The 20,471-nt window shown below is 38.0% G+C and overlaps 1 protein-coding gene across 4 annotated transcripts in view; it reads left to right on the top strand.

Annotated features, from left to right (window-relative positions):
* Positions 1–20,471, top strand: part of TPD52L1 (TPD52 like 1) — a 157,049-nt gene that overhangs the window by 75,747 nt on the left and 60,831 nt on the right. For all 4 annotated transcript variants that reach the window (XM_020986977.2, XM_020986978.2, XM_078155163.1 and 1 more), the window contains exon 2: positions 9,658–9,773. In XM_020986977.2, coding sequence (XP_020842636.1) covers positions 9,658–9,773 — 116 coding nt within the window. The remainder of the gene's footprint in view (positions 1–9,657; positions 9,774–20,471) is intronic.

The raw sequence follows: 20,471 nt of genomic DNA, 5'->3' as shown, positions 1-20,471 counted from the left end.
ACAACTTGTTCAGCCATATCCCAGTTGATGGGCATTCCCTCAAGTTCCAATTCTGTGCCACTGCAAAAACAGCTGTTATAAATATTTTTGAGCATGTAGGTCCCTTTCCTTTTTCTTTGATCTCTGTAGAATATAGACTTAGTAATAGTACTGCTGAGTCAAAGGATATACATACACAATTTTATAGCCCCCTGGGCATAGTTCCAAATTGCTTTCCAGAATGGTTGGATCAGTTCACAAGCAGTGTATTAGTGTTCCTGTTTTTCCAAATCCCCTCCTATGTTTGTCATTTTCCTTTTCTGTCATAGTAGCCAATCTGATAAGCGTGAGGTGGTACTTCAGAATGCTCTAGTTTGCATTTCTTTAATCAATAGTGATTTAAAGCACTTTTTCATATGACTGTAGGTAGCTTTGATTTCTTCTTCTGAAAACTGCCTGTTAATATTTTTTGACCATTTATCAACTGGGGAATGACTCATATTCTTATAAATTTGACTCAGTTATCTGTATATTTAAGAAATGAAGCCTTCATTAGAGAAACTTGCTGTAAACATTTTTTCCCAGTTTCCTGTGCTTTCCTTCTAATCTTGGCTGCACTGGTTTTGTTTGTGCAAAAACTTTTAAATTTAATGTAATCAAAATTATCCATTTTACATCCCATGATCCTCACCATTTCTTGTTTGGTCATAAATTTTTCCCTTATCCATAGATCTGACAGGTAAAATTTTCCATGTTCTCCAATTCATAATTTGTTTATGATGCCACTTTTTATGTCTAAATTATGTATCCATTTGACCTTGTTACATAGTTTCTGCCAAACTGCTTTCCAATTTTCTCAGCAGTTTTTGTCAAATAGTGATATTGCACTTCTAAAAGAGTTTGGTATGGAAAAGAAACTCTTTAAAACTGTACATTGGCCAGTGACCCAAGACATGGTTTCTTTCAAAGGAAATCTTAGCTTTAGCAGTTATGATCTTGTCACACACTTGTCCCTCACTGGGGTACAAAGCGGGATCATAAGCTGCTAATGGTGGTGATTTGCCTGGTTGTACTTAGGTTTAAGGGCAGCTAGATGGTATAGTGCAGCACTTCTTAAACTGTGGGTCACGACACACAAATTCGAAAAATTTGGCAACAGGTAAAAGGTTTCTTAATGCTTAGTGAACAAAAATTAATTAAAAATTAAACACATAATGAATCCGAGGTGTTTCTGGCAGTGTTTACCCATGTTGTATCCTCCAACCTCATTTCAGCTGTGGTTCTGAACACAAAACACATGCACTTTGCATTGCACATGGCCTCAGGCCACACTATGCTAAGGAATGCTGCCAAATCACAAATCACTAGTGGAAGAAGTTTAACAGGCCCTGGTGTAGTGAATAGAGTGCCAGGCCTAATGTCAGGGAAACTCGTCTTCCTGAGTTCAAATCTGGCCTTAGATACTTACCAGCTCTGTGACCTTGAGCAAGTCACTTAACCCTGTTTGCCTCAGTTTCCTCATCTGCAAAATGATCTAGAGAAGGTAATAGCAAACTACTCCAGTATCTTTGCCAAGAAAATCCCAAATGGCGTCTGAAGAGTTGCTGGACATGATTGAACAACAACAACTTTGTAATTTAACATCAAGTTAGTGGTGACAACACTTGTGCATTTCATTTTTAGGCTGCCAGTATTCCCTAAAAATGGGAATATCTGGTCCAGATCCCAGTATTGCTTCTCTTAGGCCACCTGTTTGGCCATGCTTGGAGAAAGGTACAATCTCTTCATGTTGAATCCTTCTCACTTTGAATTCACAACTTTGGAACTTGAACTAAACCAAATTAGCTTTTGGGTTTGAAATGTCAATTTGTTGTGACATTAAGCACTAGGATACCAGTATCAGATATTTATTCCTGCTGGGATGATTTAAACCAGGGGTGGGTTTTAAACCAGGATTTAAACTAGGACCCTCTAGTTCCTCAAGAGCAGCCCTTTGACTGAATTCAAACTTTTCAGAACAAATCTCCTTAAAAAAAGATTTGTTCTGTGAAACTTGGATTCATTCAAAAGGCCGCCCTGAGGACCTAGAAGGCTACATGTGGCCTGGGAGTTGCAAGTTCTCCACCCCTGATTTAAACTTTGTCAGGGATTATCCTACTCATTATAAGAGTTAGGCAGCTGTCTGCATTACGTAATTTGTTGATCTCTCTTAAGTTTTTATCATTCTGACAGGGTAGCTGAAATACCCACTACAAGTCTACACCACTTACCTTCATTATTTGGGTCCAGGATATACCACTTACCTTCATTATTTGGATCCAGGAGAATATTGTGTGAGTTAAAACACTAACAGACTTAGGGTAACATGATAGTCATCTTTTAAGTATCTGAAGGGCTGTAATTTAGAAGAGTGATTAGACTTGTTTTTCTTGACACTAAATGTTCAGAACCAGGAATAGTGGGTTGGAAGTTAAGAATAGTGAGAACTCCTGGATTAGAAAATTCCTACGTATGTAGATTGGCACCTTCTACAGATTTTAGACTTGTCTCAAGTCCAGTCAAGTAGATCATTTATGAGTGCTTATTTTATGTCAAGCATTGTGCTCTGGGAATACAAATACAAGCAGAAAAAAAAGCAATTCCTACTCTCAAGGAGCTTACATTCTAATGGGGGGGAAGGATGACAAAAATTATATACATAGATACATACAGTATATGTAAAAAGTGGATACATAAAAAAGTTAAATACAAGGTAATTTGGGAAGAAAGACAAACCAGATCAGGAAAGGCTTCATGCAGATGTTGTTTAGCTCTGTCTTAAAGAGAAAGGTAGAAGGAGAGATGACATTCTTGTCATGTGGCATTGTCTACAAAAAGAAAGGCATGAGGAACAGAGATAAGACAAATTTGGCTGGATTACTGATTGCTAGAGGTAGAACAATGTCCACTGAGGTTGGAAAGATAGGTTGGGACCATAATGTGAAGGTATTTAATAGTTAAATAGAGAAATTTGTTTTATCCTGGGGGCAATAGGAATTCACTGGGTTTGTTTGAGTAGAGGAATCTAATGGTACTTTGGGAGCAGAATGTAGACTGGACTGGAGTGCTGAGAGACTACAGTCAGGGAAGCCAATGAGGAAGCTATTAAAATAACCTAGGCAAAAGATGATGAGGGCCTGAACTAAGGTGGTAGCTCTGTGTAAGTAGAGAAGGGCCTATGTGTGATATGTTGTGAATGTAGAAATGCTAAGATTTGACAGTGAGTGTGTGTAGTGATGTAGAATTAAGAGCTGGAGATACCACCGAGGTTACAAACTTGGGATACTGTGGAGTAAGGTAGGCAGAGCCAAGAAAATGATAAACACAGTATAAATGGAGGAGGGGGACAACCACCACCAAACAATCAAAAGCAAATGTTGCAAAATAACAAGGAAAAAGCATGGCTCCAAAGAAGATAGGAGAGCATCCCACCCCACCCCCAATTCCACTCCTTTGCAAAGATAGGAGGTTCATGGATTGTAGAACACTGCATTTGTTTTTAGACCTTTTATATAGATTGTTCTGTCATTCCCTTTTCTCTTTTTCTTAAAAAAATTCTTTGTGCCATAGATTTGCCCTTTGGGAGGGAGCAGGAGGAAAAATGGTGAGAAAAATTTTTATGTTGTAAAAACAAAAGATAACAGTAAAAATTTTATTTAAAAAAAAGGATGAGGATTGTAAAAACCCTATTAAATTTGAAAGTAAATGATTATTGGTGACTTTGGAGAGAAAAGCTTCAGTGGTAGAATTGGAAGCAAGATTACAAAAGTCTGAATAAATGAAGTGCAGTGAACAGGAGGCAGTGGCTGTAGACAACTGTTTTCAAGGAGTTTGGCTGAGAAAGGGAGAAGAAAGGTAGGATGAAAGCTTGAAAAGGAGGGCCATAGAGATTAATGAAGTGTAACTGATCACCTACCACCCTGCGAGGTGCTGTGGATTTGGAGATAAAGATGAAATAGTCCCCACCTTCTGAGTGCTTTCATTCTGTGGAGGGGGGCAGCATCTACATGAAATGACCTTTGCCTTAGAAATAACACTTTGGCTGTTATATGGAGGATGGATTAGAGAGGAGAGCATGGAGGAAAGGGGACCAATTAGAGGGCATGGAAAGTCACTGAAAAATATCATATTTTGTACCTACCCACCACCAAAAAAAGATAAAAATTGTCAATAATTACTATTCCATATATCTCACTTTCCTATTTCTGTGAAATTTTTATGAGATTAATGTACACTATCATTGAGGGCTTCCTTGCTGAAAGAATGAGAAGAAAACACATAGGTTTTTACGAATGGTCTTTGCAGTCACAAAGTGGGTCAAAGTGAACAAAGAATATCAGATCACCTTGTGCCTTTTCTTTTTAATATAAAAAACTTTATGTTGGTAGAGGAGAAACTTCTAACGAGGCTTCTCCCATGCATATGTCAAAAATCATATGGGATTCATTATACGATATAACAGAGATAACTGTTTGATGACCCTCTAATTATTAAAATGGAGATATCAAAAAGAAAGATGAACGCAATGCTTGCTAAAGGTATCTGCCACCTCTGTGGAGGATGTCCAGTGCAAAGTGCAAATCAAAAAGGTATTTCCTATATATGGTGATACCTTCTTAGAGTCTAGACCTGGAAGGGACCTGAGAGCCCACTAGTCCAACGCTCTCATTTGTTTGATGAGGAAACTGAAGCTAGGTAACACAGGTATAGTAAGAAGCAGAGGCACTACAGACAACTGAGAGGCAATCTGAATGCTCTATTGATACCCACACAAAATCAAGAGATCTAGAGAAAGACCCCCAGTACATTGTTAAATTAGTCACAGATTTGCAGACTTATATTGAAATGAGTAGGATAACATCAGCAGGTATTGACAGATCACAGTTTTGATTGCTGGAGGGAGGGACTACCTTTATTGAAAAGATCACAGATCCATAGAAATAAGAAGTAATGTAAAACTCCGCTGGTCATGGCAACTTGATGCCAGGCATAGAGTGTTATTTTGGCTGAAGAGACTTTGTGCCCTGCTAAGACATAATGGGTCACCTATGATGGGTGACACATATGCTATTAGCATGCATTGACAGATTTGTTATTTGTTAGATTTGTTATTCATATTTGCTAGTTATTAACCGTTGCTCTGAAGGGAATAGGAAGGATCATTTGAAGGAGATGAAGAGTCAGAACTTTATGCTACTTAGTAAGAACATCATGAAAACAATAAATGTTTAGGATACAGGATGAGGAACTGAAATGAGTGGTGCAAATGCCTGATACAGCCTTCACCCACCTAGCAAGTTTGCTTGAGACCCAGCTGTATAAATGGATTATTTTATTTTAGATAACCTTTTAAAAAAATCTTTTTGCTGTATATGGGATTGTTTCCTCAGCCCAACTGTTATGTCCACTGTTTAGGGAGTAATTAGGCCATTGTAACCACAAATGGTTAGTCGTTCTAGATGTTTAGTCAAAAGCATATTAAACTTTTTCAGTGAGCAATAAAATATCACTATATGGTGGAAACAATTTGGACATACCCAGGGGAAAGCAACTTCTCAAACACTTGACCTATGACATATTTGCAGCCATTCCATCTTGTACAGTTGATTTGCTTGCTGATGCTTCCTTTCAACAAACCTATTTTTATTTCCTTTGATATCTATCTCCATAGTAAGTAGGTAACTAGTCATTTACATATTCACTGGCCTGACCTATATTCATCTATCCCTTTTTACCATTTTTCCCCGTTTGGTTTGTTTTAAGGTTCTGACTCTGTTTTACTAGCTTATCATTTTTTTTCTCTCTTTGCTTTCTAACCCTCTGCCTTAACTGTACTCTGATCTTTCTACTCGGTGTTTTGATCTACCTCTTTCTGCCTTTGCAAAGTGAACCTATTGAGTTGTGGCATAAACAAATGATTCTGTTTTTCTTCTGTGTCCGTGTTTATATGATGCCATTATATCTAGCTGCCTGACAGATAAATTAGCAACCATGATAGAAAAGTTAAGTATGAGGAGGAAAATAAGTCAAAAAAATTTCATTTAGAGAGGCATTCTGAGAAGATGATAGAATAGTTCAGAAAGTTCCAGGCTCTCCAAATTTCCTTTATAAACAAACAGAATACCACCACAAAATGAACATAGAGCAGCAAAAATCAAGGGTTAAAGCAATTGTCCTCCTTAAGACAACTTGAGAGGATCTCAGAAAAGACTCAGGACCTCCAAGGGGTGAGGTTTGGCCTGAGTGAAGTACAAACACCTTCAAGCCAACTCGCCTGAATCAGCAAACAGCAGGCCGCAACTACATCTGGAAATAGACTAGGCCTTGGGAAATAACAGCCTCAGGAACTTTCGCTTGATAAACTTTAACCTCACGCATTTTTATCTAACAGCAGATGGCTGAGTGGGGAAGATTGGGGGATTCTGGCATTTCTGGACACCAGGCCTAAGCATGTTGACCAGACGTGGTCCTTGGCTGTGGCCCTGGGCTAGGAGCAGGCACCATACCTCAGTAAACGCAGTACCAGTACCACAGGGAACAAGAATGTTTTCAGGACAGCATGGTTGGGGGCCCTAACTATATAACCATGTACTTGACAAGTACAGAGACTTAAGATTTTGGGATAAGAATTCATTATTTAGGTTAAAAAATTATTGGAAAAACTGGAAATCAGTCTTGCAGAAATTGGGGTTAGACCAGTATCTTAACACTATTTACTAAGATAAGGTCAAAATAGATAAATGATGTAGACCTAAAGAGCGCTATTACATGAACATTTGAAGATCATACTTATTACTTGTCAGATTTATGAATAAATGAACAATTTATGAAGAAACAAGAGATAGCAGAGTGAGGTATAAATTGATAATTTCAATTACATTAAATTAAAAAAAGTTTTGTACACGTAAAACAAATGTAGCCAAGATTGAAAGAAAAGTAGAAAATTGGGGGAGAGCCCAGTAAGGAATGAAGATATCAGAAAGGCCCCTCCATCTTTTCTTCTTGTTCTTGTTCTTGTCATTGTTCTTGTTCTGTCTATTTTTCTTCTTCTTCTCCTCCTCCTTCTTGTCATTATCTATTTCTTCTTCTCATTCTTCTCCTCCTCTTCCTCCTTCTTCTTCGTGTTCCTGCCCTTCTTGTCAGTCCTTCTTCTTCTTCTTCTTTATTGGGCTTTTCTTATGAGAAGTAAGAAATAGCTCCTATTACATGCCAGACACTATGCTAAGTGCTTTACAAACATAATTTCATCTGATCCTCACAACAACTCTGTGAGGAAGATGATGCTAACCCCATTTTACAGTTTAAACTGAGGCAAACAGAAGTTGTGATTTGCCTAAGGTCACATAGCTAGTAAGTGTCTGTAGCTGAATTCTAACTCAGGTCTTCCTGACTCTAGACCCAGCACTCCATCCATTTAATCATCTAATTGCCTGTAGGTAGCTATGAGAAGGATTCTGCTGACTAAATTTATTAGCCACTTTCCACTTGTGAATTTTCCTTTGTCAGAAGATTTTTTATTTTTTTCTTCTTTTATTAGAAGGAAGAAAATGATATTTTGTAATGTCTGCCATTTTAAGCAGAGTAACTAATTGTCTTGAAAGGCAATATGATGTAGTGGGATAGAGGGCTGGCTTTTAAGCCAGGAAGACTTAGGTTCAAGTTCTGTCCCGTGACTTATAGCTGGCTGTGTGACCCTGAGCAAGTCCTTAGCCTCTAAGTGCTCTTGGTCAGTGGTGTCAAACTCAAATAGAAACAGATCTCTTGCAGGCCATATTGACTTGAAAAATTACAGATTAGCATTGTCTATGTTGTATTACTGTTTATTTTGTTAAAAATTTCCCAATTACATTTTTTTTTGCTTTTTGGTGAGGCAGTTGGGGTTAAGTGACTTGCCCAGAGTCACACAGCTCAGAGTCACACAGCTAGTGAATGTTATGTGTCTGAGGCCAGATTTGACCTCATATGACTCCAGGGCCTGTGCTCTTTCCACTGCACCACCTAGCTGCCCCTCCCAATTACATTTTAATCTGGTTCTTGCAGCTGAGGACTGTTGTGGGCTCCATGGGGCCTAGGTGGCTCTCTAAGTCTGTAAGTTTCAGAAAAGGTGCCAATTTATTGTTACTTATACCAGTGAAATCACAGGTGTCCAGTCTCTATCCTGAACAAATTGATGTTTACTAAAATGGTTGGGACTCTACAGTTAAAAAACAAAATGTAAGGCTGAACATTTAGATCTATCTTGATTAAATATTAACAGTGTCCTTATGTTGCTGTGTCAGACTGAAGTACAACATCAGGGAAATGAGAACATTCTTGGAACAGCAAACAGGCCAATTTGGTAGGAATATCAAGTCAGTAAGGGATAATAATAGGAAGTGAGTCTGTAAATATAAGTTGGAGCCAAATTGTGTGAAGGGCTTTAAAACCAAACAAAGGAGGTTGTATTTTATCCCAGAGGTAATAGGGAACTACTGATGTTTCTTGATCTGTGGAGTGCCTTGGTCAGATTTGTGTTATAGGAATATCACTTTGACATCCGTGTGGACAGTGGTTTGTAGAGAATAGGGACTTGAGATAGGGATGCCAGGTAAGAGGCTACTGCAGAGGACCCACCGTGTGAAGGCCATGGGAACACAGAGGAGGGGACAGATATTGTGGGAGTAAAATCAATAAGAATTGGTAACTGATTGGATATGAAGGGTGAAGAAAAAATGACATGTTAAGGATGATCCTGAGGTTGTGAACCAGGTTGACTACAAAGATGGTGATGTTTCAACAGAAATAGCAAAGTTAGGAAAAGGGGTGGGGTTTGTGGGAAATGTAATCAGTTCTCTTTTGGATGTATTGATTTTGAGATGCGTGTAGGATATCCTGGGGCTGTTGTCCAGCAGGTGCAGTGGAGAGAGAGATATTAAGGCTGGACAATCAACATACATGGATAAGATAGCTGATACTGTTTCTTTGTTGGTGCTAATAGAGTGATATAGGTACCAAGACAGTCATAGTTAATGCCTTGCTACAAACCAGACACCATCAACATCAGTGGAATCAAAGCTAAGCTAATAGCCTTGTTAGGCCAATTGTACATAGACAGCCATGTATTATGGGCCAGGATACTGGTGGAACTGGGAAGATTTGAGTTAACCTCATACTCCCAGAAAACCAGATGAGACTGTTTTGAGTGAAGAAGCCATGTAGTGGATCTGAGGCAGTTTGAGTTAACTTTGTACTCAGGTGGGTTGATTTGGGATACAGCTGTGGATCCTTGGGGAAAGAAAACTATAAAAACAGGTGTTCAGACTTAGGTAGGGAACTTCTGAGACTTCAGGGAGATCTTCCTTTTTGGCTGCTTCTAATTCCCTTGCTGGTATATTTTACTTGCTTTTATTTTTACTTTTTAATTACCTTGGGAGCTACTTTTACTATAGGTGGGTGAGTGGGATTGTATATGTTTTTATTAAAGGGAATGGTTGTTTCAATCCTTGAATATGACTGGGACACCTTGGGTTATTAACTGGATAATAGTCCACTTTCCTACTTTGCTTTGATTTTGTAGACCAATTTTCTTTACTCTGTTTTAACTCTTTTATTAACTCTGTTAATATCGTAATTGATCCTCTTTTATCTTCATTCTTCAAGGTTTATTGGAGACTGATCCACTGCATGAACCTGATGAAGAAACTGTCTCTCATATTGACCTCAGTAATATGATATCCGAAGAAGAAAGAGAAGAGTTGAAAACTGAGCTAGTTAAGGTAAGCTCAGTCAAACCCCTCAGTGTTCATATTTCAACCTTTAGAACTTGCAAGTTATTATTAGTACAATGAAGTTCACACACTATAATTATTTTGTCCTTCACTTAATACAATTTTATAGACTAGTATACTGTAAAATGAGTCATTTTGCCAGATTAATTCTCAGCCCTGATTGTCCATTGTCAGGTTGACTACAGAAGTAAAATGAATGGTTGAGCTGTTTTAGCAAACAGTAGTAATTAGTTGTAAATTTGTACCATTTATTATACTATGGAATAATGAATCACTAAAAGGACTATGGAATTCATTCAGAATTATGACTTTCCAGCATTGGTGCTCACTGTCCTTTAAAAAAAAATAGTCCTTGTTTTAGGTCATCTATTGCTCGGAGTATTTGGAGAGTTTTTTTTTTCTTTAAAACAACAGAATAACAAGTTGTGCCCTTTTTAGCAATACAACAAAAACTCAGAAGATGCAATTGAGAAGTTAATTAAAAGGCCCTAGTAAAGAACAAAGTTCATGAATAAACTTAAAGTTCATGGACGTATTTAAAATATTAAGTCATCACATCTACTCAGCCAATATCCATTCAGAATAGGCATGGCACAAAAGGGAGTGAGTTTTTGTATCTGTGGCTTTGAAAGTTTGAGACCTACAAAAATATTTATAACGGCTCTTTTTTTGTGGTGGCAAAGAATTGAAAATTGCAGGGAAGCCCATCAATTGGGGAATAACTAAACACGTCACATATGATTGTGGTGGAATCCCATTGTGTGAAAAGAAGTGATGAGCAGGATGTTTCAGAAAAACCTGGAAAGACTTATAAGGAACTGATACAAAGTGAAGTGAGCAGAACCAGGAAAACATTGTACACAATAATAGCAATTGTATTTATTGTAATGTATGTAACAATGATCAAATGTGAAAGATTTAGCCACTGTAATCAAAGCAGCGATCTACGATAATTCCAGAGGACTTAAGATAAAAAAATTCTGTCCACCTCCAGAGAGATTAATGGATGAAGTCTGAGTGTAAATTGAAGCATAATTTTTTTTATCACTTTCCTTGTTTCTTTTTTTGTTTTTTTGTTTGTTTTTACAACATAGCTAATATGGGAATATGTTTTGCCTAACTTCACCTGTATAATTGACCTCAAGTTGCTAGGGGACAGAGGAAGAGAATTTGGAACTCCGAATTTAAAAAGAATGAGTATAAAAAATAACGTAAAAGGAAAATAAAGAATGAAAGTTTGAGACCCGTGCTATTGTTTCACCCACTTATGTCTTCTATGTTACCACCCATCATAATTTTTTCCCCCCAAAGGGCCCTTGGTTGTCTCCTGAGTAGAACTGCAAAGTAGGTGAAGTTTGTCTTTCATGCCTTCTCTTTAATATCTGTAACCCCTTCCTACCTTCTAGTATATATGTTCTGTCCTTCAAGCACCCAGAACCTTATAAATGTCTTCTGGCTATGCAAAGCACCCCACTACATCTGGAATCCAAGCTTCCTAGACTGGTAGATCTCAAGTCTAAGGAAGCCAGGTCTTAAAATAATTTTTAGTAAATTGTGGCTGTTAAACAGTCTTAATCCTTTCAGGGATCATTTGCTTTCTTAAAGGGGGAACTTGCTAACCCAAATGTGTCTAGTTAGTTAAAAGTATTATGAGGAGTATTTTTAAGCAGGGGTTGAAGAATGACTCAGTCTTTATATCAGCCTTCTATATTGAGCCTGCCACAGACCATACCTTAATCCCGTACAACTATCCACCAGGGTCAAGCAGTCGGGAGTATGGTAGGTAGTTTGTCAGGTTTCTTCTTTAGGGTACAATAATCAAATGAGTATTGCTATTGATACTTGAAGGGTAATCTGCTTTCCCTGTGGCTCCATAATTGCCCTGGCCAAAGCTCTATTCAGTGTCTTCTACTACTCTATATAAATGTGTTCTCTCTAGTACAGAGCTTGTTAACTTGGGCTATTGACTTTTAGGGATAGATTTTAGGGAGTCTTGAATTTAGATAAGGGGAAAACACGTACTTATTTATTTACAATAATCCATGAACCCTTTTCAGCAACAACAAAAAATGGGTTGTGAACACCAGAAATTTAGCATTTGTCTTATTTAAAAACATTTTTTTCTGGGAAAGAAGGGCATCAAATTGCTGAAGGGGTCCAAGACACGAAAAAGTTCAGATCCTGTACTCGAGTAGATTATAAGATTTGAGAATAGGAGCTAGCTTGCTTTTGTATTTGTATTTCTAGTGCTCAGTACAATGTCTGGCTCATAGTAGGCACTTAATAAATGCTTTCTTATATATGAAGTAGACCTTCTAAGTGCCCATTGCTCACTCTGAGCCTCTGCCTCTCAAGTCATTGTAGGTAAATTAGTTTATCTGCTACCTAGAAATGTAACTTGTTCTTCTGACACTGAGAACTGAGTAAGCACTTAATAAATAAATGTTTGAATTGAAATGAATGAAACATAACAATTATAAAGGTCTTGGGAACTTTTCTTGTATCTTCTCAAACTGACTTTTGTGTTTATCCTTTTAAAAACCTTTTTTTAAAGGAATGTTATTTTGTTATTTAGCAAAATTGATGATAATTGTGATTTTTCACATAGTGAATCCTTATAATTACCTCTTTAGTCTGTAAGCAAATTCTAGCATGGCTACACAAAATGCTTTAATTGCTTTTAACAGAGGAGATCTTTTCATAGTATTCCATCATGACTTCATGAGAGGAATAAATACATTACCTTTTGAGATTAGTTCCTTTTTAGCCTATTTAAAGCTATTAATGAGAACATAGGTTTAGAAAGGGGGGGGAAAAGACTGTTTCATAGCCATAGACTTCACTGTGTCCTAGTCCTTCATCTTCTACTTATGTGCTACTGTGTGCATTTCTTTGAGCAGTTTCACTTTGTAAGTTACTAAGCGGCAGAGCCGGTATTAGAATCAAAGTCCTCTGACTGAAGAATGCTTAACTTTTCCACTAGTACAGCTGCATCTTGGACTAGTACCTCTGGTGTGGGGGTTTGCCAGTCCCTTTCCAGGGTTGCTTATCCACCTTTGGTATCCACCTGACTCTGCCCTGTGGCTCCAAGACCCCAAGACTATCATGTGCATCATCCACACCCTATCTCTATAGACGGGCTAAACCGAGTTGAGGGTAACTGACAGTCCTCAGACCTGTCAGTGAGGTAGGGAGATGTTTACCCCAAGCATTCCCCAGTGGAATGGGTGGATGAAAACAATTTATTCAGATGGCCAAGAAGATGGCTTAAGCAGGCACAGTGGAATGGTTAGAGCTTGCTTAGACATCAAAGACGCCAAGGTCATCCATTGTGTCCTGGGCCATTGCCAGTCATCCTGACTTTTGTCTTGCCTACTGGACTTTGACTCTGGAAGAGAGAATGAGGCTGATGACTTTTTGAAACTCTGCCACACTTAAATATAGTTCACACATGAGTCAAGACATCAGTCATGATGTTATTGGTCTGCTTTGAAAACGAAGGACAAACGACAACTCTGTGCAGAGGGGGGCCTAGAGAAGGAGAATGTACAAATTTACTTTGGGGAGAAAATAACTGACAATCTGACTGTGAACCAATGGGATCACCCTTATATACAAAATATAATCTACACCTAAGAATTTTCATGAAGAATCAAAAAAAAAACTGCGTGTTCAGACAAACTGACAAAACTGTTCCGTTTTTCTTATTACTACTTAGATCACACTACATATGGGATCTAAACATCATTAATCCTTCAGTACATAGGTTCCATTGCCTATTGTATGCCATGCTAGTCTCTGGGGATGCAGAGAAAAAAGTGAATTGGTATCTGCTCTCAGGGAATGTGTCTTATATTATGGGAGATGGGAAACAACATGTATACAAACGTTTAAATGTAAAATAGAGAAAAAAGTAGTTTTGGGGTGGGAAGTAGAATTTTTTTGTCTTTAAGTCGTAGCAGATATGTGCTACATACATAGTATAGTTATTAGGCAGTAGTCCTTTCAACTCATGTGAGTTTCTTAATAATTTTTGACAGAAAATTTTCAATTTCTAGCCAGTTAATAAACATTTATTAAGCCCCGGGATGTACCAGATGTTGTGCTAAGGCCTGGGCATACATATAAGAAGATAGTCCCTTCAGTCAAGGAGCTTACCATCTAATGGAGGAAGCTGAAAAGGTCAGGAGAAGGGAAGGCAGCCAGCAAAGGGGACATGATGGAGAGGTCTGAAGGAGTGCATCCAAGTGGGAAATGTGGAAATGGCAGGCCTGGGCCCTTTCTCTAAGTGGAGGTTCTAGGAGGAGCTCATTACTTTTACCTTCCAGTCTGAGGCATCCCAGAGCCAGAGAGGATGTATGAGGTGTGAGCATTTGATCTTGCAGGATGATGAGGTTCCTGGGGGCATGATGGAGAAATCCGAAATCCGAAGGAGTATAGTTGGGAGGGAAATGAATCAATGAGTATTGACTTCTAATCATTGTACTAAAGTATCTGAGCAGGTTTCAGCCTTAATATGTTACCAAGTGCTTAGAATTTCAGTGGAAGCAAAGGAAAATGGAAGAGTCTCCAGCAAACAATCCAGTTTAGATCCTCAATATTGGGATCCTAACTTTAGATCCAGAAGAGATCTAGGAGGTCATCTGGTATAATTTCTTGATCTTATAGATAAGGAAACGATCTCACAGTGGTTAAATGACTTGCCTAAGGTCACAGACAAACAGTAGTATATGCAGAGTCAGGAACCCAGATTCTCTGATGCCAACTATACTAGTCAATGAAGGAAATAATGTGAATGTGATTTCCTTGATTTTAGCAAAGCTTTTGATAAGTTACCTCATACTATTAAATATATTGAAATGGGTTCAGAACTAATGCATGGCCACACTGAAAGAGTAAGTTGTGACACAGTTCAGTGTCAGCATGGCAACAGATCTCTAATGGAGTTTCAAAGGGATCTGAGCAAAGGCTTTAAACTGTTTAACACTTGATCAGTGATCTTGACATAGGCATAGGCAGTATACACAACAGATTTGCAATGACACAACACAAGAAGAGATGGCTAACATACTAGATGAGAGAGTCAGGATACAAAAGGATTTTGATAGGCTAGATCATTGGGCTGAATCTAATAAGATGATATTTAGTGTGAATCAGTATTTTGCACTTGTGTCAAAAAATCATCTTAAGTATAGGATGAGGAAGACATGATTAGATAACAGTTTATCTGAAAAAGATAAGGGGAGTTTCAGTAGATTTACAAACTCAAAAAAAGTTGGCAGTGTAACATGGCAGCCACAAAAAGGCCATGTGATCTTTGGTTGCATTTAAGATGTGGTGTTTGCAAGAAGCAGGACGTGATAGTCCCACTTTATTCTGCCTTCATCGAGCTTAATCTGGAATATTTTGTTCTATTTTAGACACCATGGCTTAAGGATATTAATAAGTTAGAGAATTTCAGATGATGGAAACCAGATGGTGAAGAGCCTTAAGTCCATGTCATATGCATATCATGAGGGAACTCCTCTTCTTACCCTGAAGAGAAGCCTAGGGGTGGGAAGACGGAGAAACTGAGAGTTATCTTCATCTGAAGGGCTGACACATGGATAAGGGATTAGATTTGTTGTGTTTAGTCCAAGAACATTGAACCAGAAACAGTCAATGGTAAAATGTCCAGTTAAGGCTCCATGTCAGCAACATTTCTAATAGTTAAAACTGCCCTCAAGGGGAACGGGCTGCCTAATGAGTTGGAGGGTTCCCCCTCCTTGGAGCTCTCCAAGCAGAGGCTGGACATCATTGGGTGTGTTACAGTGGAACATCCTTTTGTAAATGGGCAGCTCTCAAATTCTGTGAACCTGTAACTCCAATGGTATAATAAGAATCTTTCCATTATGCTTTACTTTTCCTCTAAAACATGCCCTTGGCATGTTTCATTTTAGCTTAAATTCCCGGGAGGCACCACTGCTACTATTTTCTTTGGGAAGATAACTCTACATGATATTTTTATAACTTTTAAGTTTGTTAAAGATGTTAGGACCTCATTTTTTCCTGTGTAAGGTTTCTTCCTCCCCGTTATTGCATAATGTGGACTATGGTAAGACCCAGCTTTTCTTGAAGTAAGATTTTCATATCTCAGTCATCCAGGAGATATCCTGAAATCAAAACAACAACAACCAAACAAAATTCTGAGGGCAGAGGAAAATAACTATTACAAAGCTGTACACTTTACTCCTTGGGAAAGATGGAGCTGACCTAAGATCCCCTGACTTATAAATATCTGTAAACTAAATTTAGGAGACTTAAAGGAATAATCTTCAGTTGTCTGAAAAAAATTTATTTGAGTAACTTGGTGATGCTGGATTAATTAGGCATTACTGTGTTTGGTTTTGCAGTTGTCTTTTTTTTATGTACCTAATTGCTGATTGCATTTCCCCAATATCTGTACTGAATCTAATTTTAATAAGCCTTTGATTACTAAGTAATTGTCACAACATACCATATAATGATGTGTTTGCCATTAGTACGTTTCCTTTGCCTATTAAAGGTGCTGGTTCGACAAAGATAATGCTCTTGGCTTGCTCACAATGGGGTGCTTTTGAATTGTTTTTTTTTTTCTAGTGGGGGTATTGATTCTCATTTGTCACAGTCTCCAGTAATCAGTGGTGTATATTTTCAAGATAACTGGCTTGGGTTGGTACTCGTCTGTGGTCAGGGAACAGTGGCAGTAATTGATTGAGAAGAAATCTTCAACCTTGGACTAATTAGCACTGTGTTCTAGCAAATTGAGCTAACTAACTAGGTGGATTACATTGTCTTCCTATTTAATTACTATAACACCTCAGTGGTATGTACACATTTACTTTCTGGGCTGGCTTGTACTCAACCTAAATCTGCCTTCACACTAGGTTCTCAAACAAGAATCACTACCATAAAACTACATTTAGTCATTCATTAGGGATACAAAAAAAGGCAAAAGACGGTCTCGGCTCTCAAGCTCACAGTCTGACGGGGGAGATAACATGAAAACAGCTATGTACAAACAGGCTATATATAGGATGAATTAGAAATAATCAACAGAGGGAAGGCACTATTGTATAAAAGGATCAGGAACACTCAGACTGTCAGGTTTTGAGGGGTGAAAATCCTGTTGTAGGGGAATAAACTTCCTCTGTTTATTACTGTAGCTCTTGAGTCCCTATGGATGTGCTTCTATTTACACAAACCCAGCAATTCATAATGACACTAGATTTTAAACATAACCATTTCCTTAATAATAATACCACAGATGTGTTTATAAGTCAAATGCAAGGATAATAAATATATCGCAATTCATACATTAACCTGGGTCACATCCTAACCACCAGTGCAATCCATTTATATCTTTGGGAATGAGTCAAGGGAAGTACATGAATGAGGGGAAATCCATATGCTCAGGGTAACTCACAATTCTATAATTGTATGCTTCAGTATCATCTTTCTTAGGAATTGTTCATAAAAGTTTGTTGATGAACATAGCTTCTGAATTAAACTGATGCTTCCACTGCTAAACTGAGTTGTTCCATGATTGAGTTGTTATCTCACTGAATATGACATTCAGCTAAATTAGTCACTCAACTGGATAACTTCTTTGATTCTCTGCTTCTGAGCTGTTTCTCTATTCAGCTGGACTTAACTCTTCAATGGCAGCCATAGTATCCATCACTTCCAAATTCAGACTTAGATAATGCCTTCAAATGAATGAATGTTATGCCCTTTTAGGACAGGGCAATAACCATTATCTTAAAACTGGGAAAAACCTTTATGAAAGCTCTGCTCCTTTGCAGGATTCTTCATCACCACCACCTCTCAGCAATAACAGATGCCAGTACAAATCAGAGTCCTTTCTCTCCTCCTTCCCGCCTCTCCATTTCTTGTAAGATAGCAGAATATAGTCTTTCTTTCCTTCTTCCTTTCAGCATCTGGAGCGGTAGAGAACACTCCTGACTCCGTTGGACAACTGATCTACCCAGCAACAAATGATAGAATAGAGAATGTTAGGGTCTGTCTTTGCCTCATTTCTTAAATCTGTCATTTATCTCTGTGTGTGTGTGTGTGTGTGTGTGTGTGTGTGTGTGTATTTATGTCTGTCTTCTTTTTCCCCCCCACCAAGTACATCTCATAAACAATATACCTTTAGCTTATGTTTATAACTATCTTCTGTCTATGATCAGTTAAATTGCTTTTGTCCCATAATCGTAAATGGTTCTGGTGTCTTTATTTTCTGTATTTCTTTAGTTCTGTATTTCTGTATTTCAAAGTTTTGTATTATTTTAGTTAGTCATATACAAATCACTGAAGCATACTTCGCTCTCTGTTTGCTCTCATATTTTACAGCTTAGCCATTCAAATGAACAACTGCTTTCTCAGAACTCTGAGTCAGACTTAACTTCCATAACTATTTTTCTTAGGACTCTGAGCAGACCTATGCCATAAAATAAATGAATTGTCAAGGCAGACCTAGCTCAGCAGTTGCTTTTCTCAGAAGCATACATGATGCCAGAAAAGTGAGCTGATTCCCTTAAACTAATAATATTGTTTTGGGGAGCCAAAGTGACATAGTGTTGATAGGATCATAGATCAGAAAGGTGGAAAGGGACCTCAGAGTCCATTTAGTTAAAGCCCCTCATTTTACATATGAGAATAGTATCATACAGGTGTTATTTGAAGTCAGAAAGATCTTTACTCAGGCTCAGTTTCTGACACCAAAATGCCAGCTATCTGGCTATGAATAAGGTATTTAATCTTTTACTCCAGTGCCCCTAAAAGTATAAAAGATAAATGGGCTGCTGATTTGCATTGGTAGTGGAATTTTCCATATCAGGCATATTTCATACCAATCAAAACACAGTTCCTGACTTAAAAAAAAAAATCAGAACATCCCATGTATCTGGAGATGAAGCCTTGTTCTACCATCAGTGCAGCACATGCTTTGAATTGTTCTTCCAACCTGTAGGTTTTCCCTTTTCACTTTCACGTTCTTTTCCAGGGCTAAATCATGCCTTAGAATAACTGGTTTACATTTGTGAGAACCCTAATTGTAATGGAATCAAACAATCCTCAAGCATTATATAGGGGAGACTTTAAAATGATTTTAATTTTAATAACATAATAGCTTTAAGCATCTAATTGTTGTTCTCTTAAAAGCAATCCCCTTGGGATGCTATATACAAGTGTTTTAGTGGCACTGCTGTTGCTCAGAGCATTTTTAGACTTACTTTTTTGGGATGACCTTCAGAGCCTTATAATCATTCTTCCAAAGATCCAGGTAAAAGCATCAAGCTCAGAGGATGGATTTTCTTTGTGAAAACAACTTAAATGTCATTTGGAACCCTATCTGGTGAATTAAGAGGCTGATAAAATATTTTTATAGGAGGAATGAATTTGATGATTTAAACTAACTTTGAAGAATGTAATTTTGAAGACTAGCCATCATCAAAATAAGTATGTAGCCTCCCAAGGTGTCCCATTTAAAAGGGATAACACCCTGTTGGATGTTTTAAATTGCATTCTCATGTATTTGTTAAAGCAGAGGGATCGTATACATATAATTAGGAAGAGCTGGTTTTAAATCCTGCCTCTGACACATTCTTGGTATGATCATTAACACATATCACTTAACCATTCAACACCCCAGGTAACTCTTTAAAACAATAAATTAGCAATAACTTCATTGTTGGAGAGAGTATCTGTGGTGGCAGTTACACAGGTTCATACTGCACCTTCCCCCACAAAACTAGTAAAAGGACAGTCATTATTTATAGTTAAATATTATATATGTTAGGTGGGCAAAGGATAAGTTAAAACTATAGGGAACTATAATTTTGTTGTGAGTTCTGTTGTCGTCATCGTTGTTTGTCCTTTGTACTCAAAGAGGACCAATGACATCACAATGTTGGGTCCAGGTGCAGATTTTCAGCTGTGGCTGATCTTTCCAATAAGAGCTCAGAAGGCTATACCACAGATCTAGCACAGAGTCTATTTGAACATTTGCAATAGAGATGTCTCTAGTTTTCTTCATTTCATGTTTCCTTTGTACTTTTGCGATGCTGCTTTGCTCATAGGGCACAGGGCCTTCTTTGATGCAGACATACCATGTTGTACGGTCCTGTACCAGCATCTTCCATGCCTCACAACTGACACTAAAGCTCTTCAGGGAAATCTTGAGAGAATCTTTGCACTATGTCTTTTGACTGTAAGTTCTTGCCTTTTGCAAGTCTCTGTAAAATGGCCTGTCAGAGTTGTCATCTCTGCAGTAGAGCAGGAATGCTTGGTATTTCAGCTTGAGAGAGGACCTCAGTGTCTGGTACCTTATCTTTTCAGTTAATCTTCAGACTCTTCCTAAGACAATTCAAATGGAAGTGATTCACTTTTCTGGCAAGGTGCTGATAGACTGTCCAAGTTTCACAGGCATACAACAATGAAGTCAGTGTGTTGGCTCTGTAGAACTCCAGTTTGGTATGCAGCCCAATCCCTCTTCCGTACTTTCTCTCTTTGTAGGCAGTCTTCAAAAGTTTCTGAGGCCCCCTAATTATCTAACCTGGTATTGAGTTTCTCTTCACTCAGCTAGGCTAATCCTTGCGTAGTAGAAAAAAAATAGGCTTGATTTCTGAGGTCATGATCTAAGCCTTTTCAGCATTGTGGCACCTT

The sequence above is a fragment of the Phascolarctos cinereus genome, unplaced genomic scaffold, assembly GCF_003287225.1.
Source record: "Phascolarctos cinereus isolate Bilbo 61053 unplaced genomic scaffold, phaCin_HiC Scaffold_5;HRSCAF=322, whole genome shotgun sequence".
Classification (NCBI taxonomy): domain Eukaryota; kingdom Metazoa; phylum Chordata; class Mammalia; order Diprotodontia; family Phascolarctidae; genus Phascolarctos; species Phascolarctos cinereus.
Note: the sequence above shows the minus strand (reverse complement) of the source record. Positions and strands in the feature narration are given on the sequence as shown.